General features: G+C 44.0%; 1 protein-coding gene across 1 annotated transcript in view; it reads left to right on the top strand.

Annotated features, from left to right (window-relative positions):
* The first annotated feature begins 390 nt into the window (after positions 1-390).
* The window catches only part of SLC4A1AP (solute carrier family 4 member 1 adaptor protein), a 36,011-nt gene continuing 11,883 nt past the window's right edge, over positions 391-24,518 (top strand). Inside the window, exons 1-9 of the mRNA XM_058668134.1 lie at positions 391-1,082; positions 1,310-1,502; positions 5,187-5,309; positions 6,609-6,669; positions 7,722-7,861; positions 13,948-14,108; positions 15,785-15,854; positions 16,215-16,401; positions 22,637-22,748. Coding sequence (XP_058524117.1) covers positions 423-1,082; positions 1,310-1,502; positions 5,187-5,309; positions 6,609-6,669; positions 7,722-7,861; positions 13,948-14,108; positions 15,785-15,854; positions 16,215-16,401; positions 22,637-22,748 — 1,707 coding nt within the window. The 5' untranslated portion in view covers positions 391-422. The remainder of the gene's footprint in view (positions 1,083-1,309; positions 1,503-5,186; positions 5,310-6,608; positions 6,670-7,721; positions 7,862-13,947; positions 14,109-15,784; positions 15,855-16,214; positions 16,402-22,636; positions 22,749-24,518) is intronic.

Genomic DNA, 24,518 nt, shown 5'->3' with positions numbered 1-24,518 from the left:
GACGGGGCGGCCTGGAAACCCACGGAGGCCGCTAGTCCTCGCCGAGACAGCCGCACCCCTTGAGGCCCGAGCTCACGGCCAGCAGCCCTGAAAGGCTCGTTTGTGAGAGTGGTCCCAAACAGCCGGAAGTGCTTCTTAACCGCGCTCCACCACAGGAAGTCATCGCAATTCTGTTGCAACTTCTAAATATGTCCCCATTCTGTTTCTGCTTATTCCCTGGCAGCCTGTTTCTGTTTTCCGATTACTCTGACCCAACAACCAGTGTCACCATGCTCTGAGGGGGTCGTCCAAGTACAACTCTTCCTTCACGGTCCTCCAGAGAAGCCGCTGGGAGCAGAGGGGAAAAGAAACACGGGTAGGAACGCTGCAACCATGTGGGGGCAAGTTTCCAAGGGACAGATTTCGAGGTTACTCGGTCGAGAATGGCTGAAAATCTGTCAACGCAGTCCGAGCCGCTGGCATCACCTGAACTCAATGATGACTTCAAGAAGCCAGTCGTGCCGGTGTGCCCACCAGAGAAGGACTCTGCTGCCAGTGCCTCAGACCCCGAGGAGGGGAAGAAGGAGAGACCCACGGCGCTGCTGGACTCCGCCTGTGCAGGGCCCGGCGTCCCGCCGCCTGGGCCGGACCGCGGGGAAGCCGGGGGTCCCCGTGAGGAGACGCTTCCACCGCGACCCCCTGTGCCCGCTTCCTCGGCCGGCGGCCCGGCCCGCGCTGCTCCATACCGAGAGCCGCCGTGGGGCGGCCGGGCTACGGCCCCCTACAGCCTGGAGACCCTGAAGGGCGGCACCATCCTGGGCTCTCGTTCTTTGCAAGGGATGAGCCGCTGCCTCTTCGGGAGGCTGGCCAGCTGCGACGTGTGCCTGGAGCATCCCTCGGTGTCCCGGTACCACGCCGTGCTACAGCACGGGGCGCCTGACGGAGAGAGCGAGGGCACCGGGCCGGGCTTCTACCTCTACGATCTGGGCAGTACCCACGGCACTTTTCTGAACAAGACTCGCGTCCCCCCACGCACCTACTGTCGGGTGCGGGTCGGGCACGTGCTTCGCTTCGGGGGCAGCAGTCGGCTCTTTATCCTGCAGGTAAGTAAGGGGGCGGGGCGGGATGTAGAAGGAAAATCTCGGGAGCCTAGTGGGTTGAAACCTGGGCTTTTTGGAAGCTTTCTTGGAGGAAGGTTTTACCCATCAGCAATGATGAAAGCGTGTGAACAAATCTGGCCACATCTCTGGACCTCTCTGTTCGTGTGGTTGTATTTCGGGAAGTAAATTTTCTCTTCCCTCCCTCCCCCCGCTCCCCCTTGGTTCATCAGGGACCAGAGGAAGACAGAGAGGCAGAATCTGAATTAACTGTCACGCAGTTGAAGGAACTGCGCAAGCAGCAACAAAGGCTGTTAGAGAAGAAGATGCTAGGGGAAGATTCGGATGGAGACGAGGAAGCAGATGCTGCAGAAAAGAAAAGCGCAAGCATCCAGGATGATGACGTGGGCTGCACGTGGGGAATGGGTAAGAAATCAGTCACTGCCAGGGGTTAATATTTGAGATCGCGGCTAAGTGATAAGTGATTTTTAAAAAAGGATTTATTTATTTTTATTGGAAAGGCAGACTTATGGAGACAAGGGGAGAGAGAGAGACAGAGAAAGATCTTTCGTCTGCTGGTTCACTCCCCAAGTGGCTGCAATGGCCAGAGCTGAGCCAATCCAAAGCCAGGAGCCAGGAGCTGCTTCTGGGTCTCCCATGTGGGTGCAGGGGCCCAAGGCTTTGGGCCATCTTCTACTCTCACAAGCAGGGAGCTGGAATGAAATTAGAGTAGCCTGGATACTAACCAGTGTCCACCAGGGATCCCAGCACATGCAAGGAAAGGGCTTCAGCCACCTGACTACCATGCTGGGCCCCATAAGTGATTTTTTAGTGATACAGTTTTTGGTGACTCTTATAATAGAGCTGATACATTTTGTCTTTAATCAAAACCCAGAGAGTGCTCCGACTTCACTGATGCTAAAAAAAAAAAATGAATTATGGGCACTATGGATTTGTTTGAATGTTTGTGTATATATTTCTTAAGGATTTATTTCACTTGAAAGGTAGAGTAACAGAAAAAGGGAGAAACAGAAAAAAAGAGATGGTTCATCTGTTGGTTCACTCCCCAAATGGGCCAAAAGCCAGAAACTCCATCTGAGTCTTCCTCAGGGATGGCAAGGGCCCAGGTGTTTAGGCCATCTCCTGCTGCCTTCCCAGGCATTGTAGTGATGAGCTGAGTCAGAAACAGGCAGCTGGGACTCCTAACAAGGATGCCAGCATGGGCTGTCAGTGTTGCATGTGGTGGTTTTATTCATTACTGAGGTCTAGGAGAATCACTGGAGTTATAGAACTATGTTTAAATAAAATGGAATATTATTCAATAAAAGATATCCTCTTGAATTTTTTTGCAGCCCTCCTTAAATGTGGACTATCTAGTAAGAAAACTGGTCTCCAAGCCAATGGAATAAATAGAGTTTTCTATACAACCAGACAATTTGAAGATAGATGGTCAGGGAATGTTAGAATTTGAAAAGGTAGATAACCTTCATATGTAGTTGGCAAGACAAGTTCAATAGTGTGAAATTACTGACGTGTCAAAAACTAGGAGCTATACTTTGCTAGGGCCGTGGTTCCAAGAAGGGAGCAGTCACTGAGCACTTAATCTCTGCCGTCCAGTACAGGTAACCGCCTGCTACAGTCGTCCTGGAGCACTTGTTGTGTGGTTAGTTCAAGCTGATATTTACTCTGAGTGCACAAAAGGAGTTTAAGATAGTCATGATATTTTGATTACATGCTGAAATAACAATTTTATCCGTTTTCATTTTGCTTTAAAAAAATTTTTTTTGTTTGCTTGAAAAGCAGAGAGACAGAATATTTTTTTCTGTTGGTTCACTCTCTAAATAACTGCAGCAGCAAGGACTCTGAACCAGACCAAATCAGGAGCCAGGAGCCAGGACTTCTATCCTGATCTCCCACGTGGGTGACAGGGACCCATGAACTGGGGCCATCTTGCCTTGCCTTCCCAGGCACATTAGCAGGAAGCTGGATTAGAAAAAGAACAGCCTGGAACTCCACTGTGGGATACCTGCGTTGCAAGTGGGGACTTCACTGCTGAGCCACAGTGCTGAACCCTAATTTTTGCCTTTTTAATTTGGCTAATAGCAAATTTAAGGTTGCATATATGGCTTTTATTCCATTTCTTTAAAGAAAAAAAGTTTATTTATTGATTTGAAACTCAGAGCTACAGAAGTATCTCTTGTTCCCCACTTAGATGGCCATAATGTCCAGGACTGAACCATGCTGAAGCCAGGAGTCAGAAGCTTCATCTGGGTTGCCCACATGAGTTCAGGGGCCCAAGCACTTGGGCCATCTTCTATTGGTTTTTCTGTGCCATTAGCAGAGAGCTAAATAGATGTGAAGTAGCAGGGATGGGATGCCAGTGTTGTAGCTGGGGACTTTACTCACTATACCATACTACTGACCCCTTTCATTCTATTTCTTTTAAACTGTGCTGTTTAGCTGTTTTGGGAAACTTTTTTTTTTCCAGAAAAAAATATTTCTACATTCTTTTTTTTTTTTTCCTTAAGACCTATTTATTGTTTGAAAGAGTGACTCAAAGAGAGAGATCTTCCATTTCCTGGTTTACTTCCCAAATGGCTACAATGACTGGAGCTAGGCTGGTCCGAACCCAGGAGCCAGGGGTTTCCTCTGGATCTCCCACATGGGTGCAGGAGCCCAAGCACTTGGGCCTCCCTCTACTGTGAGAGAGAGATCCATCTTCTCTGTCCTCTCTGGCACTCCTAAATGGCTGTTACAAGGTAGGGCTGGGCCAAGCCTCGAACCCGGGACTCCATTCGGGTTTCCCATGTGGGTTGCCAGAATCTAAGCACTTGACATGTCATCTGCTTCCCACGTGTAGTAACGGGGAGCTGGATTGGAAGTGAGGCAGTCTGGACTTGAATCAGCACGCCAGTGTAAGATGCAGATATCCCAGCCTTCTGTGCCACACACCTGACCTATGGCAAACCAGTTTATAAACAGAAGCATTGTGGATTTTTTTTTTCGTTTATTATAAAGGCAGAAAATCAGAGCAAAAGAAATCTCCCATTAATGGTTCACTCCTCAAATGCCCAAAATAGCCAGAACTGGGTCCAGCTGAAGCTGGAAGCTGGAAACATAATTCAGTTTTCTGACATGGATGTGAGGGAATCCATTTCTTGAGATTTAGAAGGTAAGGTTTCTTCTTGATCAGCAACCATTACCACTTCCTGAGAGACACAGAAAAAAAAACAAAGCAGACCTCTGAAATATGGAAATTGGGTAGAGGCTTATCAATTGAAAGGCATTGCCTGTTTAAGCTCCCATACCCAGATCTTGCCAGAATCTTCCCTTGGGTTTCCTCTTGGTTAACAATAATCTCCATTTCTCAGTAAAATCAAATTTCACATTTTCTTACCACTCTCATTGTCCACACATTCATCCAACTCGAAATTTCTGCAACAGTTGGAGAAGTACTAGGAAATTATATTGGAGGTAAAGTATTACACCTTAATTTGAGAAAATGAAAATGCCAAATAAGGAGCTTTTTTTCACACGGTGATAGGTGATCTTGCTTTTATTTATTTTGAAAGATTTGCTTATTTTTAGGACCTGGCACAGTGGCTCAGTGGCTAAATTTTCACCTTCAGTACCCCAGGATCCCATGTGGGTACCAGTTTGTATCCTGGCTGCTCCACTTTCCATCCAGCTCCCTGCCTGTGGCCTGGGAAAGCAAAAGAGGACAGCCCATAGCATTCGAACCCTACATCCGTACAGGAGATGCAGAAGAAGCTCCTGGCTCCTGGCTTCAAATTGGCTCAGCTCTGACTATTGCAGCCACTTGGAGAGTGAATCAGCAGATGGAAGATCTTCCTCTCTCCTCCTTCTGTCTGTAAATCTAACCAATAAAAATAACTAAATCATTTATATATATATGTATGTATGTATATGGTGATGTTCTGTGTGTATAGGGGGAATTAAGGTAAAAAAGCAAGTTTTGCCTTGTTTTGCAATTTAAAAATCTTGAAGATGGTCATAGTGGGGACTTTGTTTCAGCTCTCACCTCCCGTGAGAGCCATGCAGATCGTCTGTCTTCTGAGCATCTTGGTTTTTCTTTCCAATGTTTTACAGGTGAAGATGCTGTAGAGGATGAGGCTGAAGAGAACCCAATTGTCTTAGAGTTCCAGCAGGAAAGAGAGGCCTTCTACATCAAGGACCCGAAAAAGGCTCTGCAAGGTTTTTTTGACCGAGAAGGTAATGGAACAGGTTTGACGTGGTGGTACAAAGGATCCCAGCAGTGTCGTCCGCCAGGGCTTTGGACTGAGGTTCATGCTAGAAATGCTGCATTTGATGTTGTTCCCTTGCCCTTAGGGTGGGTTGCTTCAGTCTTATTTTGAAAATGGTAAAAACCTTGTTGGTTTTTCTTTCCATCTTGGCAAAAAGGAAATGCCTTTAGTATATATATATGTATTATACACTCATCCCTTGGCATCCCCAGGGAATTGGTTCCAGAATTCCTTTCTGCCAGGATACCAAAATCGGATTTTGAAATGACATAATATATTCATATAACTTGCACACATTCTCCTGTATACTTACTCTTTTGTTTTAAAGATTTACATACTTATTTGAAAGAGCTTCAGAGAGGGACAGAGAGGTCTTTCATCTGCTGGTTCACTCCTTAAGTGGCCACGTCGACTAGAGCCGGGCCAAGCCAAAGCCAGGAACCAGAAACTTCATCCAGACTTTCCATATGGATGTAGGGGCCCAAGGACTTGGGGCATCTTCCACTGCTTTTCCCGGGTCATTAACAGGGAGCTGGATTGGAAGGAGAGCAGCTGGGACTCAAACTAGTGCGCTTAAGGGATGTTGGCATCTCAGGCAGTGACTTTACTCACTAAGCCACAATGCTAGTCCTATCTTGTATACTTTAAGTCATCCCTGGATTATTTACAATATCTGCCGCTTGTGGAATATGGATGATATGTAATAGTGGTTATGCTCATTTTGTAAGGAATAATGATAAAGGAAAAGTCTGTGTATGTTTAAAATAGATTTGGCTTTTCTTACCCCAGTATTGTATATGAGATTGCTTGAATCCCAGAATGTGGAGTCTACAAAGCTGAAGGACTGACTATAAATGAATGAGTACAGATATAGAAACATTTATATATAAAATATATATTATGTACATATTCTACATATCATTTTTTGCATTTGAGATTTGTGCTTCTGAAAACCAGTTGCGATGAACATGTAAGTCTACAATGTATGAAAAGTGTGCAAACCATCTAGTGAACAAACTGTGTATCTGGCTAGTTGATTGATCCAGGTTTGCATATCCAAAGGTATCTAAATAGTTTTACTGCGAATTTATCCTAATTTTATTGTCAGATGTAATCCCTAGAATTTAGAAGTGAAATGCATTGAAATTTTGTATTCACTATGGTATAAAAGCTTGATGTTTTTATTTAGCCTTTGCTCTCTTTTTCTTTGTAGCAATTAGTAATTTTTCTAGCCTTCTGAAGTTGTGTTGCTTTTCTTTCTCCCCAGGAGAAGAATTAGAGTATGAATTTGATGAGCAAGGACATAGTACTTGGCTCTGCAGGGTGAGGTATGTTCTTTTTAACGTCCATTCTCTGGAAAGTAGTCAATTCAGATTTAATTTATGATCATACAGAACAACCTAAGGAATAAATTTGGTCTGTTCATGATTACTCGTAACTTAGACCGTGGTGTTTTCATAAACTTACATTGTTAGGTGATTGAGTGGGATCAGTAAACGGTAGAAGGAAACGCTTTGACATCTAATGTTAAAAAAATAGAACAAAGTGAATTGAGAGAAGAGCTGTGTAGGAGCTGATTTTTTTTAATAAATTTTTTTAAAAAGCTTTATTTGTTTTTATTACAAAGTCAGATATACTGAGAGGAGGAGAGACAGAGAGGAGGATCTTTCATCCCATGATTCACTCCCCAAATGACCACAATGGCCAGTGCTGCGCCGATCTGATGCCAGGAACCAGGAACCTCTTCCAGGTCTCCCACGCAGGTGCAGGGTCCCAAGGCTTTGGGCCGTACTCGACTGCTTTCCCAGGCCACAAGCAGGGAGTTGGATGGGAAGCAGGGCCGCCGGGATTAGAACTAGAGTCCACATGGGATCCTGGGGCATTCAAGGCGAGGACACTAGCCACTAGGCCACAGTGCCGGGCCCAGGAGTCAATATTGTAACACATTAGGTTAAGCCACCTCCTGTAATGCTGACACCCTAAATGGTCACTGGTTCAAGTCGCTGCTTCTCCATTTTTGATCCAGCCCCCTGTTAATGCACCCAGGAAAGCAGCAAAAGATGGCCTGGTTGCTTGGGCCCCTGCACCATGCAGGAGACCAGGATGAAGCTCCTGGCTTCTGACTTCATCCTGGCCCATCCCTGGCCCTAAAACTCATCTGAGAAGTGAACCATTAGATGCAAAATCTTTCTTTCTCTCTGTCTCTGTCTCTGTCTACCAGCTTTCCCTTTTTCTCTGTAACTCTGCCTTTCAAATTTGTAAAAAAAAAAAAAACTTAAAAGAAGAAAGCCATGTAAGAAAATGTGACTATTATTGTTGCATATTTTTTTCATGAGAATTAGAATTTAATTCTATACTACTTTTCTCCAAACCATTGCAGGTTACCTGTGGATGACTCAACTGGGAAACAGCTGGTGGCTGAAGCCATTCACTCAGGAAAGAAAAAAGAAGCAATGATCCAGTGCTCACTGGAGGCTTGTCGGATCCTCGATACTCTGGGATTGCTGCGGCAGGAAGCAGGTGAGTGCATAGAAGTACTTTCTTCTTTTTTTTTTTTTTTAAAAGAAGACCGGACCTGGCGCAGTAGCCTAGTGGCTAAAGTCCTCACCTTGCACATGCTGGGATCCCATATGGGCACTGGTTCTAATCCTGGCGCCTCACTTCCTATCCAGCTCCCTGCTTGTGGCCTGGGAAAGCAGTAGAGGATGGCCCAAAGCAGGTGGGACTCTGCACCTGCTTGGGAGACCCAAAAGAAGCTCCTGGCTCCTGGCTTCGGATTGGCGCAGCTCCGGCTGTTGTGGCCACTTGGAGGAATGAATCATCAGATGGAAGTTCTTCCTCTCTTTCTTTCCTCCTCTCTGTAATCTGACTAAAACTGAGGGGCCCAGTTAATGGCTCAATGGCTAATTCCTCACTTTGCAAGTGCTGGGGTCCCCTATGGTTGTCCTGGCTGCTTCACTTCCCATCCAACTCCCTGACTGTGACCTGGGAAAGAAGAGAAGGATTGCCTAAAGCGTTGGTACTCTGCACTCACATAGGAAACCCAGAAGAAGCTTCTGGCTCTTGGATTAGGATCAGCTCAGCTCCACCACTGTGGCCATTTAGGGAGTGAAGCAGTAGGCAGAGGATCTTTGTCTCTGTTTCTCCTCTATAAATCTGATCTGCCTGTTCAATTAAAAAAATCATTGGGCCATCCTCGACTGCTTTCCCAGGCCAAAACAGGGAGCTGAATAAGGAAGCGGCACCATAGGGACGTGAACCGGCGCCCATACAGGATCCCGGTGCTTGTGCGGTGAGGACGTTAACTACTAGGCTAATGCGCAGGCCTGTGTGTGTTTTCAGATTGATTTAAATATTTGAAAAGTGGAGTTAGAGAGGAAGAGACAGAAACAGATGTCTTCTGTCCACTGGTTCACTCACAACATGCTGCAGTGTCTGGGGCTAAACCAGGCGGGTGTCAGGAGTCCAGAACTCCCTTCTGGTCTCGCGTCGGGATAGGATCCAAGCCTCGGGCCTACTTTTACTGCTTTCCCAGGCACATTGTCAGGGAGTTGGATCAGAAGTTGAACAGCCAGGATTCCAACCATGGCTAATGTGGGATGCTGATGGTGTAGGCTGTGGTTTAACCTGCTCTACAATGCAGAGAGAGGGAAAGACAGGCATAGAGCTTCCATCTGCTGGCTCACTCCCCAAATGGCTCAACGGCTGGAGCTGAGCTAATCTGAAGCCAGGAGCCAGGGACTTCTCTGGGTCTCCACGTGAGTGCAGGATGCCAAGACTTTGGACCATCCTGTACCACTTTCCCAGACCACAAGCAGGGAGCTGGATGGGAAGTGGAATAGCCTGGACATGAACTGGTGCCCGCATGAGATCCTAGAACTTGCAGGCTGAGGATTAGCCTTTTGAACCATCACGCCAGTGCCTCCGTTTCTTTAAATAGCCTTTCAGTGAGTTTTTTTTTTCACATGAAGCGATTTGCAAGTCCTAATTTTTTTTAGCATTTCTCTTGAAGAGGTCTGATTTTTTAGGGCGTTTTGTTCTCCAGACGTGCTGCAGAGCCATTATCTGAGACTTGACTGCACTGCCAAGCTGGAGATTTTCTTGGATTTTCTCCTGATAGGTTTTCTGTTTACAGAGTTTTCTTACTCTGTTTCTTAGTTTGTTCCTTTGTTTTGGTGGAGCCCATCTTGCTGTAGTTTTAGCACATTAAAAAGCTGGTGCAGCACCTGAGCACATGGGAGAGATGGTTTCTGAGAAAGGGTGCATTGCAAGTGAGCTTGATTAACCCTGCCATCCTGGAAATGTCATTATTCTGCCTTCACTCTTCATTAGCAGTGTATCTGGGGATGAAATTCTAAGTTGGATGCCGTTTTCCGTCAGCACTTTGAAGGCGTTACTCTTACCGTCGTAACATCCAGGGTGGCTGTTGCGGAATCTGAGAGATTCTGCACTGACAAGTTCTGTCACTTGTCTCCCCCTGTCGGGGGTGTGTACGCATTTCTGGTCTTCTAAAGAATCTGAAACTGACCTGTGGTGTATGTTTCTGTAGGTGCGTTTTTGCCCGTTTTTGTGGGTACTTGTGGAACTAATTTTACTGGACATCTTGCCTAGCTGGGATCATTTCTGCAATTATGCCATTGATTGTTGTCATCCCTCTGTTTTGTGTGGGATTTCTAGAAGTTAATTTCTAAAAAGTTAACTTCTATAACTTAGTTTTTGTTCTTGGAATGATTATTTTAAAAGTGTATCTTCTTGTTATCTGATTACAAATATCTCTGTTTTCTCCAGGTCACTTTTGATTTGGCCTTCATCCTAGCTTTTCTCAAATGTCCTATAATTCTTTGTATTTGTTTTATTTCATTTGAGCAGCAGAGTTGGAGAGGGGAAAGAACAGGAGAGAGAGAGAGCGATATTTCATTTACTGATTCCCTCCCTAAATGGCTGCTAACAGCCAGGTTGGGCCAGGCCAAAAGCAGGAGCTAGGAGCTTCATTCAGGTCTCCCATATGTTTGATGGGTGATCAAGGACATGGGCCATCCTCTGCCACCTCTCCTGGGGCTTTAACAGGGAGCTGGAATAGAATAAAACATCCAGAACATGAACCAGTGACCCTGTGAGGTGCTGGCATTGCAGATGGTAGCTTAACCCTCTGTACCACAGTGCTGACCCTTGTTGATTTTTTTTTAAAGATCTGTTTATTTTTATTGCAAAGTCAGATATACAGAGAGGAAGAGAGACAGAGAGGAAGATCTTCCTTCTGATGATCTACTCCCCAAGCGACTGCTATGGCTGGAGCTCAGCTAATCTGAAGCCAGGATCCAGGAGCCTCCTCTGGGTCTCCCACATGGGTACAGGGTCCCAAGGCTTTTGACCATCCCCTACTGCTTTCCTAAACCACACATAGGGAGCTGGATGAGAAGTGGAGCTGCCAGGATTAGAACTGGCATCCATATGGATTCCTGGCACATTCAAGGCGAGGACTTAAGCTGCTAGTTTACTGCACCAGGACACTTATTGATTTTTTACAAGCTTTTGCTGATTATGTTTATTTAATTATTTTCTTGTGGAATGTACATAGCACAAAATTTATCATTTTATGCATTTTGAATATGTGCTTTAGTGGCATTAAGTACTTTGGCATTGTTGTACAGAGATCACCATGGTCCAAATAAGAATTTCTCATCACTCTGTTCACATTAAACATTAACTCTGGAGATGGTGTGGTGGTATAGTAGGCTAAGTTTCTATCTGCAAGACCAGCATCCCATTATCTTCCAGTTCAAGTTCCAGGTGCTCCACTTGCAGTTCAGCTCCTTGCTTATGGTCTGGGAAAGCAGCGGAAGATGACTCAAGTCTTTAGACCCCTGTATGTATGTGGGAGGCCTGAAGAAGCTTCTGGCTGCTGGGTTTGGATTGGCTGAACTCTGGTTGCAGCCATTTGGGAAGTGAACCAACAAATGGAAGAACTCTTTTTCTCTCTTCCTATCTTTGCTTGTTATTCTGCCTTTGAAATAAAAGTAAAAAAAAAAAAAATAAACCTTTAAAAAAGAACAAAGAAGGGCTCGGCAGCGTGGCCTGGTGGCTAAGGTCCTCGTCTTGATCCCATATGGCCGCTGGTTCTAATCCCGGCAGCTCCACTTCCTCTCTGTCTCTCCTCCTCTCAGTATATCTGACTTTGTAATAAGAATGAAATAAATCTTTTTTTTTAAAAAAAAGAAATAATAATAAAAAAAAGGGAATTTCCCCACCATATTTAAAAAAAAAAAAAAAAAAGAATATGAACTCCATTCTCCCCACTTTCCAGAGCCTGGCAACACCATTCTGCTTTTAATCTTTAAATTTGATTACTCTAGGCTCCTCATAAAAGCAGAAGCAGGTGGTAAAAATCCTTTTGTGTCTGGCTTATTTTTCACAGTATAATGTCTTTAAAGTGAAACATTTTGCTTCTATTTTTTTTTTTTATATATAATTTAAATGTCTAATACTAGATAAGTGGTCAATTTTCACATTTTTTTAATTTATTTGAGAGACAGAGCTCCTATCTGCTGGTTCCCTCCCCAGATGCCCACAGTGGTCCACAACTGAGGCCAAAGTTGGGAGCCAAGTGCTCAGCCTAGGTCCCCTGTTTGTGGTTGGGTCCCAGTTAATTCATCGTCACTGCCTCCCAGTGTCTGCCTTAGCAGGGAACTAGAGCCATGAATGGGGCTAGAGCATGGGCCTGGTGATACAGGATGCGGGCATCCATAACTGGTGCTTAGCTACTAGGCCAAATGTCTGCACCAGCCTCCCTTTGTTCAAAGAGTCAGAGCGTGCACTGCCCTCCTGTGGTTCCCCCCTCCTGTCTGCCATGCTTGGAGCTGAACCAAGAGCTGGCCTCCGAGTGCTGATCTCCCACTTGACAGGAACCCAGCTTGGCTCAGGATCGCCTGCTGCTTCCCTGGGTGCACGATAACAGGGAGCTGGAGTCAGGGATGGAGCCAGTTCTGTATGGCATGCGGCTGCTCCAGCTAAGCCTTAACTGCTGGGTCTGAAGCCCATCCTGTGTATTTTCATGATCTGCATTTCCCACTCATTTTTGACAACATCTTGTACTTACCCTTTTGCTCAGCTCCAGTACTTTCAGGAATTTACTCCCTAAGTTAATACTTTTAACATTAAAAAATTGACATCGTTATTGGCAGTAATAAAATATTGGAAAAAAATTTTTTTTAAATTTATTTATTTTTATTACAAAGTCAGATATACAGAGAGAGGAGGAGAGACAGAGAGGAAGATCTTCCATCCGATGATTCACTCCCCAAGTGAGCCGCAACGGGCCGGTGCGCGCCGATCTGAAGCTGGGAACCAGGAACCTCTTCCAGGTCTCCCACATGGGTGCAGGGTCCCAATGCATTGGGCCGTCCTCGACTGCTTTCCCGGGCTACAAGCAGGGAGCTGGATGGGAAGTGGAGCTTCCGGGATTAGAACCGGCGCCCATATGGGATCCCGGGGCTCTCAAGGCGAGGACTTTAGCCACTAGGCCACGGTGCCGGGCCTGGAAAAAACTTTAAAACCCTACGTAAGTGATTTCCTGGGTAAATGATTATATGTGTAAGAGTATACACAAAGGCAAATAGTAATGAGGAAGAGCTCTGTAAATAAAATTTCTGATTTTCAGAATTTTTTTTAAACAAATGAGAGTGTAGTATGCTGCCTTTTGTATAATTAAGAAATGCATGGGCCCAATTTGATTGCTCTCTTGGTTAATCCTCTACCTCCAAGCTCTGGGATTCCATATGGGTGCCGCTTCATGTCCTGACTGCTTCACTTCGCATTCAGCTCCCTGCTTGAGGCCTGGGAAAGCAGTAGAGGATGGCCCAGGGACCGTACCCATGTGGGGGATGCAGAAAAAGTTCCTAGCTCCTGGCTTTGGATCGGCTCAGTTCCAGCCATTGTGGCCACTTGAGGAGTGAACCAATGGACAAAAGGTCTTTCTTTCCGTCTCTCCTTATCTCTGTGAATCTGCCTTTTCAATAAAAATGAATAATTTTTTTTAAAAAGAAAAAAAAATACATGATATTAAACGGTGTGTGGATATCCTTACCTATGGTTTAACTGCCTTGCAAAATGCCCGCCTCGGCACTTTGTTTTTCTTTATTTTATTTTTATTTGTTTGGTTTTTTTAAAGGCTTCATTATTTTCTTGAAAGCTAGAGTTGAAAAGAGAAAGATCTTACATTCTTTGAATCACTCTCCAAATGGTCTCAGTATCCAGATATTGGCCAGGCCAAAGTAAGGAGACCGGAAGTCCATCTAGTTCTCCCACAGCTCCCATGTGGGCGTCAAGGGTTCAATCACTCGAGTTGTCTTCTGTTGCCTTCCAGATGCAAATATCCAGGAGCTGGATAGAAGGTGGAACAGCCAGGACTTGAACCATGTGGGATGCCAGTGCCATAGGCAGAGGATTAACACACTACGCCACAATAGCCTTTTGTTTTTACATGTCATTTGGCAGTTTATAGAATCCCATCTTTCAGTACTTGACTGTAGTGTTTTGGTTTATTTGCTTTGTTTTTTTTTACTTTTCATGAAGATTATTTTATGATCAATTGTTTCATCCATCCCTAGTATCTAGGAAAAGGAAAGCCAAGAACTGGGAAGATGAGGATTTTTATGATAGTGATGATGACACATTCCTGGATCGCACTGGTTTGGTTGAGAAGAAGCGATTGAATCGAATGAAGAAGGCTGGGAAAATTGATGAGAAACCAGAGACCTTTGAATCCCTGGCAAGTTTTATTTTTAGAAGTAGTTATGGTCATTTATATTTTTTAGTCAAATAATGCTATATTTAAACCTGTTTTATAACTGTTGCAGCAGAAGCCTTGGAGTTGGACTCTGTATAAACAACTGGTGTTAGCTGAGTTGTTCAGTCTCTAGGCCACAACTCACCCGTTAAAGACGTTTTTTTGGTTTGTTTTTGGGGTTTTTTGGGGGGATATGACTTCACCTCTAAGAAAAAAGGAAAAATTCCAATTTATGGTATCTGAGATGAAGTTGACTATAGGCTGCTGGCAGTGAAGAAGAGTTGAAGCAATTGTTAGGAGTGGGGTGTGGTATTAATGAAATAGAATGTCCTTGTGTAGATGTTTTGGATATATCCCTAGGAGTGCTATTGCTGGTTCATATGGTATGTTGATTTTCAATTGTTTGAGTATTCGCCAAACTGATTCCCATAGAGGCTGTACAAGTCTGCAGTCCCACCAGCAGTGGAGAAGGGTTCCCTTTTCCCCACATCCTCGCCAGCAAGTGTTGGTGGTATTGTGTATGTGTGCCATCCTTACTGGAGTTAGGTGGTACCTCATTGTTGTCTTCATTTGGATTTCCCTTATTGCCAGGGAACTTGAGCATTTTTTCATATGCTTGTTTGCCATTTGGGTTTGTTCTTTTGTGGAATGTCTGCCCAACATGCACGCCTGTGTTCATAGCAGCACAATCTACAATCGCAAAAACCTGGAAGCAGCCAAAATGCCCATCAATAGAAGACTGGATAAGAAAGCTATGGTTCATCTACTCTATGGAATACTACTCAGCTATTAAAAAAAACAAAATGCAGTTCTTTGTGGTCAAATGGGCCCGACTGGAATCCATCATGCTAAGAGAAATGAACCAATCCCAAAAGGTTAAATACCACATGTTTGCCTTAATCTGAGATGAAAAGATGACAACTTAGAAGATAGTACCTGTATATTGTAATATTAGTGCAATCTCTAACAACCTGTATCCAATGCAATAAGATAATGCGATATAATCTATAAACCAACAATTAATGTCAGAATACTTAAGATCTACATTGAAAAACTGTAAAACCTACTATACCCTCAATACGCTATGTTAACCTGTAATGGGGAGGGAGTGCAGGGAAGTCTTTCAGGACCATAAAAAGAGTGAGAAAAAAGTACAATATAGCCTATCAAGATCAAATTGGGTAATTCATAGACAACAGACTCAAAGCGGCACTAAACAACAATAAAACTACTATACCAATGCACGAGGGGGGAATCGGGTGCGATCCTGACAACCTCTTAACAGGAGGTCATGTGTGTGGAGCAGGGGGGGCACTCCAGAGTGGAGCAGGTGGTGAGGAGGAAGCTTGGATCCCAACCATGAAGAAAAAAAAAAAAAAGAAATAGAATGTCCTTTGTGAAATTATCATGCATTGAGACTGTTTTGTATATTCAGAGCTTAAAATGTCCAGAGGCTATCCTTTTGATTGGTTGGTGAAGACAAATGCCTTGTGAGTAAAATAAAATGAGTTACTCATTCTGTTTAACTCTGAGTTTGTTAACTCAGAAATTGATTCAGTTGTAACTAAATAGACAAATGAAAGTATTCACTCCCTAAGGAGCCTATATATTTTGAATGACTTAATGTGTGCTAACCCTGTTGGTTTTTGGGGTTACAGGTCGCAAAGTTAAATGATGCCGAAAGGGAGCTCTCTGAAATTTCTGAAAGGCTGAAAGCCTCAAGCAAAGGTAAGGCTTTCGTCAAGTATCTGTTGAGCACCTGCTTTTCATGTAGTGAGGTGCCCTGCACCATACCGTGGGCTACATTGGTTGGTAATGTGTATCATACAGAATACGGGGTCTTACTAAGGAACAACGAGGCACTTAAAGATTACTAAATAATTTTCTTAACCCCTTTGTGAAGTAGTTGAAGGAAATGAAGCCGAGGGAGACAAAATGTTTTCCCAAAGCCTCACAGCTCTAACCTGCTTCTTTTCCCCAATATTAGTAATGACTTTTGTCCAGCGTTATGTGAGTGAGTTCTCAATTCATGCTGAGTTGACATGCGTGACCATCTTCCTAAGCATGCATCGTCCCTTTCTTGCGTAGCTCTGGCCGAGTCGCCGTCGCAGGATTCCTTAGATGCATTCATGTCAGAAATGAAATCAGGGAGCACATTAGATGGCGTGTCCCGGAAGAAGCTTCACCTGAGAACTTTTGAACTGAGGAAAGAACAACAGAGACTTAAAGGGTTAATAAAAATCGTAAAGCCAGCAGAGATTCCAGAACTAAAAAAGTAAGTCTTCATTATGTTTGGGATTTTACATAAGCATGGTAGCAGAGGTTCTTTCATCTTCTTAGATAATCATTATGTGGTAGAACAGTAAGAGACCCTTCAAAGCAAGGCTGGGGAATCTTTCCTGCCGAGAGCCATTTGACTATTTATAACATCGCTCATGGCCCATAAAAATTATGAACTTAGAAAGTAGCCTGCTCTAGTTTTACCGACTCCTTAGTCCCGCCTGTGGCTGCCTTGGCAGAGCCAGACCAGATGATTTCATGGGCCTTTTAGGGCCCTCGGGCTGGATGTTCTCCATCCCTACAAGCATAGAAGGCGGTGCTTTCACAGAGTAGCTAACAGCCTGTTAGTCTATGAACTCTAGGCTGTTAGTGAATTTTTGCAGAAAGGTATTGATTCCTGGTTTATGGGAAGGCTGCAAAGTTGTTTATTTATGTCTTTTAGTGCATAGTAAACAATATTCATGTAAGGCTAATTTCTCTCATATGGAAGGGCGTTTGAATGGTAAATAAATATAACTGACTGCTCAAGAGAAATATAGGTAAAGGTATCAATTGACAGGCCACAGGAAAAGAAATACAAGTGGCTCTTAAGTATATAAAAATTACTCTACTCAGAAAACATATGAATCCTAAAAGTAATACCTTTCTAAATCCATGAAATTGACAGATTCATTAAATATGATAATACACTGATGAGGCTGGGATGAAAAGATTTTCTAACATTGCTTGTTGAAGACCGAATTAATACCTTCCCTGTGTAGGGCAAACTGACACTGCCCATGTTGATAACAAATGCGCGTGTCCTTTGAACGTCTAGGATTTTGTTCCTCACATTCTTAGGAAATGATGAATATATATTGCAGCATTGTTGTTAATAATTCAAAGATTAGGAATCACTCGTGTTTATCAAAGGAAATGTGTTAAATAAATTAAAATAGTGGCAGGCACTGCAGGTTTTACCTGTATTTGGGAGCCCTGCATCCCATGTCGGAGGTCTGGTTTGAGCTGAATTTGAACTGTTCCATCGTTCTGGTCCAACTTCCTGATAATGTGCCTGGGAAGCAGCAGATGGTGGTCCAGCTGTTTGGGAGACCCGTATAGGATTTCTGGCTCTTTTTGGCCTGACCCAGCCCCAGCTGCTGCAATTGGGGAGTGAGCTAGTAGACAACTTCTCTCTTTTCTTTCTCCTTCTCTGTCAGTCTGCTTTTCAAATAAATAAAGTTTTTGAAAAATAAATTATATAATAGAACATGTAAGAACATGTATTTATGTATTATCGGTATAGACGCATGGTGTTTTTATTGCTATATGGCCATGAAACATTGAGGCAACTATTTAGGTGGAACCATTGTCAAGATATACTAAATAATAAAAGCAAGGCATAGAACAATATATGTATAAAAGTGCTGTCTGTCAAAAAAAAATGGTGGTGTGGGAAGAATGGTGGCCTGTGACTACATAGAGTCTGTTAAGGTCAGCTTTGCTAAAACCTGACTCTGAGACAGAGATCCTTCTTCAGATGATTTCTTGAGAGAATGTGTTCATTGGAAATCCATATGGGAATGAGAGAAGCCAGTGGAAGAAGCTCAATAAAGATGTTGTTTAGTGGGGCTGGTATTATGTCATAGCAAGTTAAGTCATTGCTTGCAGTGCTGACATCTCCTGTAGGCAGCAGTTTGAGTCCCAGCTGCTCTGCTTTCAAACCAGCTCCCTGTTAATGGGAAAAGCAACAGAGGGTGGTCCAACTCCTTGGGCCCCTGCACGCATGTGAAATACCCAGAAGCAGCCTAAGGCTCTTGGCTGTGAACTGGCCCAGTGCTGGTCATTGCAGGGGAGTGAACCAGTGCATGGAAGACCTCTCAGTTTTTTCTCCTTTCTCTAACTCTGCCTTTCAAATAAAAATAAAATGAATCTTTAAAAACAGAAAATGGGGCCTGGTGCGGTGGCCCAGCAGCTAAAGTCCTCGCCTTGTACGTGTCGGGATCCCATATGGGCACCAGTTCTAATCCCAGCAGCCCCGCTTCCCATTCCGCTCCCTGCTTGTGGCCTGGGAGGATGGTCTGGGATGGCCCAGAGACTTGGGAACCTGTACCTGTGTGGGAGACCCAGAGGAGGTTCCGGGCTGCTGGCTTTGGATCGGCTCATCTCCAGCTGTTGTGGCCACTTGGGGAGTGAATCATTGAATGGAGGATCTTCCTCTCTGTCTCTCTTCTTCTCTGTATATCTGCCTTTCCAATAAAAATAAATAAATTGTAAAAAAACAAAAAGAGAAAATGGCTTTTCAGGAGGGCCTGAATAGCATCACAGATAACATTCAGTTAAAAGCCTTATATATTTATATAGGGAAGAGTGTACAGTGATTCTGAGACAAATGTGTATGTGAGCCTTTTTGGTAGCTCTGCTGGTAGCCTAGTAAAGGGAATATGGAACAGGTACGAACAGCATCTGCTGCTGAATATGGAAAGAATTATATAAAATTTGAGAGCCTCATTGCTTCCGGGAAAGGGAAGTGGGCAGCTGGCAGATAGTGATGGAAGGGAGGTTTTCCACTCCTGTATCCTTGATACATTTTCTGTTTGAACATTTAAATATACTTGACATCTTGATGCCTATTTTTTAAAAAGATTTATCTTGTTTATTTGAAAGGCAGCATTATAGAGAGAGATGGAAGGACAGAGGGCGATCTTCCATATTCTGATCCACTCCCCAAGTGATCACAATGGCTGGAATTGGGCCAGACTAAAGCCAGGAGCCTGGAGCTCTATCTGGGTCTCCCATGTGGGTGGCAGGGTTCCAAGGACTTGGACCATACTCTACTGCTTTCCTAGGAGCATCAACAAGGAGCAGGATGGGAACTAGAGCAACCAGGACTCAAACCAGTGCTTCATGTGGGATGGCAGTGGCTTAACCTGCACAATGTCGATCTTGTATTATACAGGTTGTTTTTCTTTTTTTAAGATTTATTTATTTTTATTGGAATGTCAGATTTACAGAGTGAATGAGAGACAAAAAGATCTTCCATCCTCTAGTTCACTCCCAAAGTGGCCGCAGTGGCCAGAGCTGAGCCAATCTGAAGCCAGGAGCCAGGAACTCCTTTCAGGTCTCCCACGCGGGTTCAGGGTCCCAAGGCTTTGGGCTGTCCTCGACTGCTTTCCCAGGCCAGAAGCAGGGAGGTGGAAGGGAGGTGGAACAGCCAGGATATGAACAGGTGCCCAATTGGGGTCCCAGGCATGCAAGGCAAGGACTTTAGCCATTGGTGTACAATTTGTAAAAATACAAAAAGGGCCCGACATGATGGCTCAGTGGCTAAACCCTCACTTCACTTCACATGTGCCAGGATCCCATATGGGCTCCCCGTGCTTGGCTAATATTTATCAAATTCACAAGGCAAGGGAAATCCAATTTTTCTTTTTGACCATGTTTGGAAGTTTTATTCTGTGTGGTCTCATCAACATTTGAAAATGCAGAGATGGTTGTTTTAGAAGAAAAACTGGTTCTGATGAGCATTCCAAACAGGAATCTGACAAAACTGCCCTGGCTGGATGATTTCAGCCATTTGTGAAAGTAGTTAGCTGTAGGAAACTTCTTGGTGTTGGATCTGTGCTGTCCAGTCTGTCATTCAGTAGCCACATGTATATTAATAATTGTATATATTAAAAATTCAGTTCTTCTGTCACACCACTCATACTTCAAGCGTTCTGCAGTGGTGTTCATGTGGTCAGTGGCTACTGTATTGCTTAGTGCCGATACAGAATATTTCCATGACTGCAGAAAATTCTACAGGACAGCACTTCTTTAGATTGTTAGTAACTATCTCCAGCCAATGAAAATGTTGAAGAGCTCGCCAGCTGCAATGTATAGTCCTATTTGTCATCACTCATTACTCATCACAGAGGAGATGCTAATCCTCACACCTCTCCACGTACGCACACACTTTTTCTTTCTAGTTTTATTTGAAAGGTAGAAAAAGAGGGTGAGAGAGACAGAGGGAGAGATCAGTCTTCCATCCACTGTTTCATTTCCCCCAATGCCTGTATGTCAGGGCTGGGGTAGGCTGAAGCAAGGGCCTAGAAGTTTATCCAGGTCTGCTAGTCACTGAAGCCCTTGAGTGACCTGCTGCCTCCTGGAGTGTGCATTAGCAGGAAGCTCCATCAAAGATAGGGTAGCTCAGGCTTCAGCCAGACACTCCAGTATTGGATGTAAGTGTCCCAAGCCAAATGCTTGCCACACAACTCTTTTTTGTTTGTTTTTTTACTTTGTTCAGAAATGTTATGCATTATTAAAACAAGGGGAAACTCCAGGCAGCTGGCAGGTTGATTTTACTGGGTAATCTGCCTGCAAAACCATCATCCCATTTGGGTGCCAGTTTGCATCCTGACTGCTCCATTTCCCCTCCAGCTCCCTGCTTGTGGCCTGGGAAAGAAGTAGAGGATGGCCCAAATGTTTGGGACCCTGCACCCGTGTGGGAGATCCAGAAGAAGTTCCTGGCCCTTGGCTTTGAATCAGCTCAGCTCTGCCATTACAGCCACTTGTATATGGAAGATCCTTCTGTATCTTCTTCTCTCTATAAATCTGTCTCTCAAATAAAAATAATAAAGAAATCTTTAAAAAAAAAAAGGAAACTTTAGGTAAATAAGGCCTTTTTCAAAGGCTGATTGGAAATAGGGCTTGTCAGCATGGATCCATCTACAACTGGCTACTGAAGAGGTCATGTTTATTTTCCTTCACCAGTCGCCTTTGTACTGTATTCAGCGTTTGCTGAATGTGTAGTCACAAAGCACTTTGCAAATCTTGTCCCTGATAACTCTGCATACTACAATTAGTCCTGTCATTGTGCACTCACACTCTGTTGGCTTAAATGCCTCTTTCTTGTTGTTGTATTTTTTTAAATATATTTTTATTTTGAATTCTGAATAATGTGGTACAATTTTGTATAGGCTGGGATTTCCCCTCACACTCCCACCCCCAACAGATTTTACCCATTTTACTACAATCGTGTAGTCCTTTATAAGGAATCATATTTCTATTAATCTTATTTAAGTGTACCCCAACATTGTTGGTATAGACAATGTCAGGCAGTCCAGCATCCCATTGTCTATACATGTCCAACAGTTTTTTTTTTCTTAAAGATTTATTTATTTTTATTACAAAGTCAGATATACAGAGAGGAGGAGAGACAGAGAGGAAGATCTTCCGTCTGATGATTCACTCCCCAAGTGACCACAAAGGCTGATGCTGTGCCAATCCGAAGCTGGGAACCAGGAACCTCTTCCAGGTCTCCCACACGGGTACAGGGTCCCAAAGCATTGGGCCGTCCTCGGCCGCTTTCCCAGGCCACAAGCAGGGAGCTGGATGGGAAGTGGAGCTGCCGGGATTAGAAGTGGCACCCATATGGGATCCCGGGGTGTTCAAGGCGAGGACCTTAGCTACTAGGCCACGCCGCCGGGCCCACATGTCCAACAGTTTCATTGGGAATCTATCTTTCATCTGAAAGCAAGGATACATGTTCTATTATTCCCCAACATCTATATATGATAGACCCCAGTACTCCATTACTATACATTTCCATAATTGAGAAGCCATGAAACCAGGTCAACAACTGGTATGAGTTAGAACAGCCACAACAACAACAACAACAACATCAACAACAAATTACAGCACCATGAAAAAATGTGCCACTGAGTAACCAGTACATGAATGACAAAAAGGAAACACCAAAGTCTCTTGGGAAAAATGATGCCACCGTGTAATACATGAGCCAGTGATGAATTTGACAAGAGAAAAGGAATTATTTGGAATAAACAAAACGGAAATAAAAAACATTGAAACACCTGGGATGCAGCCAAAAAAGCAAGCAACCTACTGAAAAATAGTATGGATCAGATTATTGAAGTTACATACACTTTCCATGTTGGTTTCCTTATATAAGAGAGACCATATGGTATTTGTTCTTTTGTGATTGACTCATTTCACTGAGCATAATGGTCTCTAGTTGGGACCACCTAGTTGTAAAAAGCATAATTTCATTCTGCTTAATAGCGAGTGATAGTCCATGGAGTAGATGTACCACAGTTTTTTCAACCACTCTTTTGGATGCACATCTGGATTATTGTGTTCTTAGATACTTGCTGTAATTTTTGTTTTACCATAAGTTTGTCAGTGTCATGGTATTTTTAGATAAAACCTTGAACTCACTGGAATAGATATGTATAATCATTCTTTATTTCTAGGACTGAAAATCAGACTACAGATGCAGAAAACAAAGCTAAAAAGCTTACATTGCCTCTCTTTGGTGCCATGAAAGGAGGAAGTAAATTCAAATTAAAAACTGGAACTGTAGGGGTAAGTTGTGAAGAAATTTTAAACTTTTAGCTCTAGAGTTCATCCTGAGCAAGTTTTTTGTATTTGAAAGCAAAAAAAAATAACTAGCTCTTTAGTGATGTGAAAAGGGCTGTGGGTTGGAGTAATCACATCTTTACCACATCGTGGTTCTTAGGTTTTTTTATTCAGTTTAGAATGTCCAAACCTGGGCTTGGCGTGGTGGCCTAGCGGCTAAAGTCCTCACCTTGAACGCCCCGAGATCCCAAGTGGGCGCCGGTACTAATCCCGGCAGCTCCACTTCCCATCCAGCTCCCTGCTTGTGGCCTGGGAAAGCAGTAGAGGACGGCCCAAAGACTTGGGACCCTGCATCCACGTGGGAGACCGGAAAGAAGTTCCTGGCTACTGGCTTAGGATCGGCTCAACACAGGCTGTTGCAGTCACTTGGGGAGTGAATCATCGGATGGAAGATCTTCCTCTTTGTCTCTCCTGCTCTCTGTATATCTGACTTTCCAATAAAAATAAATAAATCTTAAAAAAAAAAAAAAAGAAGAAAAGAATGTCCAAACCTGGTGAATGGATTCATGCCAATCATTTGCATATAATAGATTTGAAATTTAGAATGCAAATTCACTCATTTATAATGAACGTTCCATTTTGGAATTGGTCTCTAGGGTGGGTGTTTGATGCTTAGGATGACTGTACCCCGTGTCAGAGTACTTGCCGTTTTTGTTTTTCATTTTACTTGAAAGACAGAGATCTCCCATCTACTGGTTCACTCTCCAGATTACTGCAGTAGGCAGGATGGGGTCAGGCTTAACACAGAGCCTGGAACTAAGTTTGGACTTCCTGTGTGGGTGGTAAGACCCAAACACGTGAGCCATCATCCACTGCCTTCTAGGGTGCCCATCAACTGGAAGCTGGATTGGAAGAGGAGGCACCAGGACTGGCTAGACACTCTGATAGGGTGTGGGTATCCCTGGTGGCAGTGTGAGCACTGCGCTGAATGCCTGCCCCAGAGTGCCTGGGTTGGAGGCCAGGCTGCATTTCTGTTTCCACCTTCCTGCTTTTGCACATTCTGGGAGGCAGCAGGTGATAGCCTGGACACCTGGGTCTTCGCAACCTATATGGGAAATGCAAATTGAGTTCTAGCCTGTTGACTTTGGCCTGGCTCAGCCCTGGCAAATGCAGGCATCCGAGTGGTGAGTTAGTGGCTTGGAAGGTCTCTCTGTTTCTCTGCCTTTCAAATAAATGTTATAAAAACTTCTGGGACTGTGGCAGTGGTATAGTAAGTTAAGCCTTGGGCCATGTGAGCATTAGTTTGAGTCTCAGCTGCTCTACTAATTCTGCTATCTGCTTATGGCCTAGGAAGACAGCAGAGGACGGCCAGGTCCTTGGGCTCCTGCAACCACGTTGGAGGCCCTGGGGAGTCTCCTGGCTCCCGACTTCAGATCTGCTCAACTCGGCCAGTGCGACCATTTGAGGAGTAAACCAGCGGATGAGGATCTGTCTCTGTCTCCTCTCTCTTTGTAAATCTGCCTTACAAATAAAAAATAAATAAATCTTTAAAAAATTTTTTTTAAACTTTTGCTAATTTTGGGGGAAAGATTTATTTTATTGGGAAGGCAGATTTACAGAGAGAAGGAAAGAAAGAGAAAAAGCCTTTCAATCCACTGGTTCAGATAAATGTTTCATTCGTTAGTTCACTCCTCAAATTGCCACAATGGCCAGGGCTGGTCCTGGCCCGGAGTCAGGAGCTTTATCCAGGTCTCCCATTAGGAGCAGGGGCCCAGG

Source organism: Ochotona princeps, chromosome 8 (assembly GCF_030435755.1).
Source record: "Ochotona princeps isolate mOchPri1 chromosome 8, mOchPri1.hap1, whole genome shotgun sequence".
In the NCBI taxonomy this organism is placed as follows: domain Eukaryota; kingdom Metazoa; phylum Chordata; class Mammalia; order Lagomorpha; family Ochotonidae; genus Ochotona; species Ochotona princeps.
Note: the sequence above shows the minus strand (reverse complement) of the source record. Positions and strands in the feature narration are given on the sequence as shown.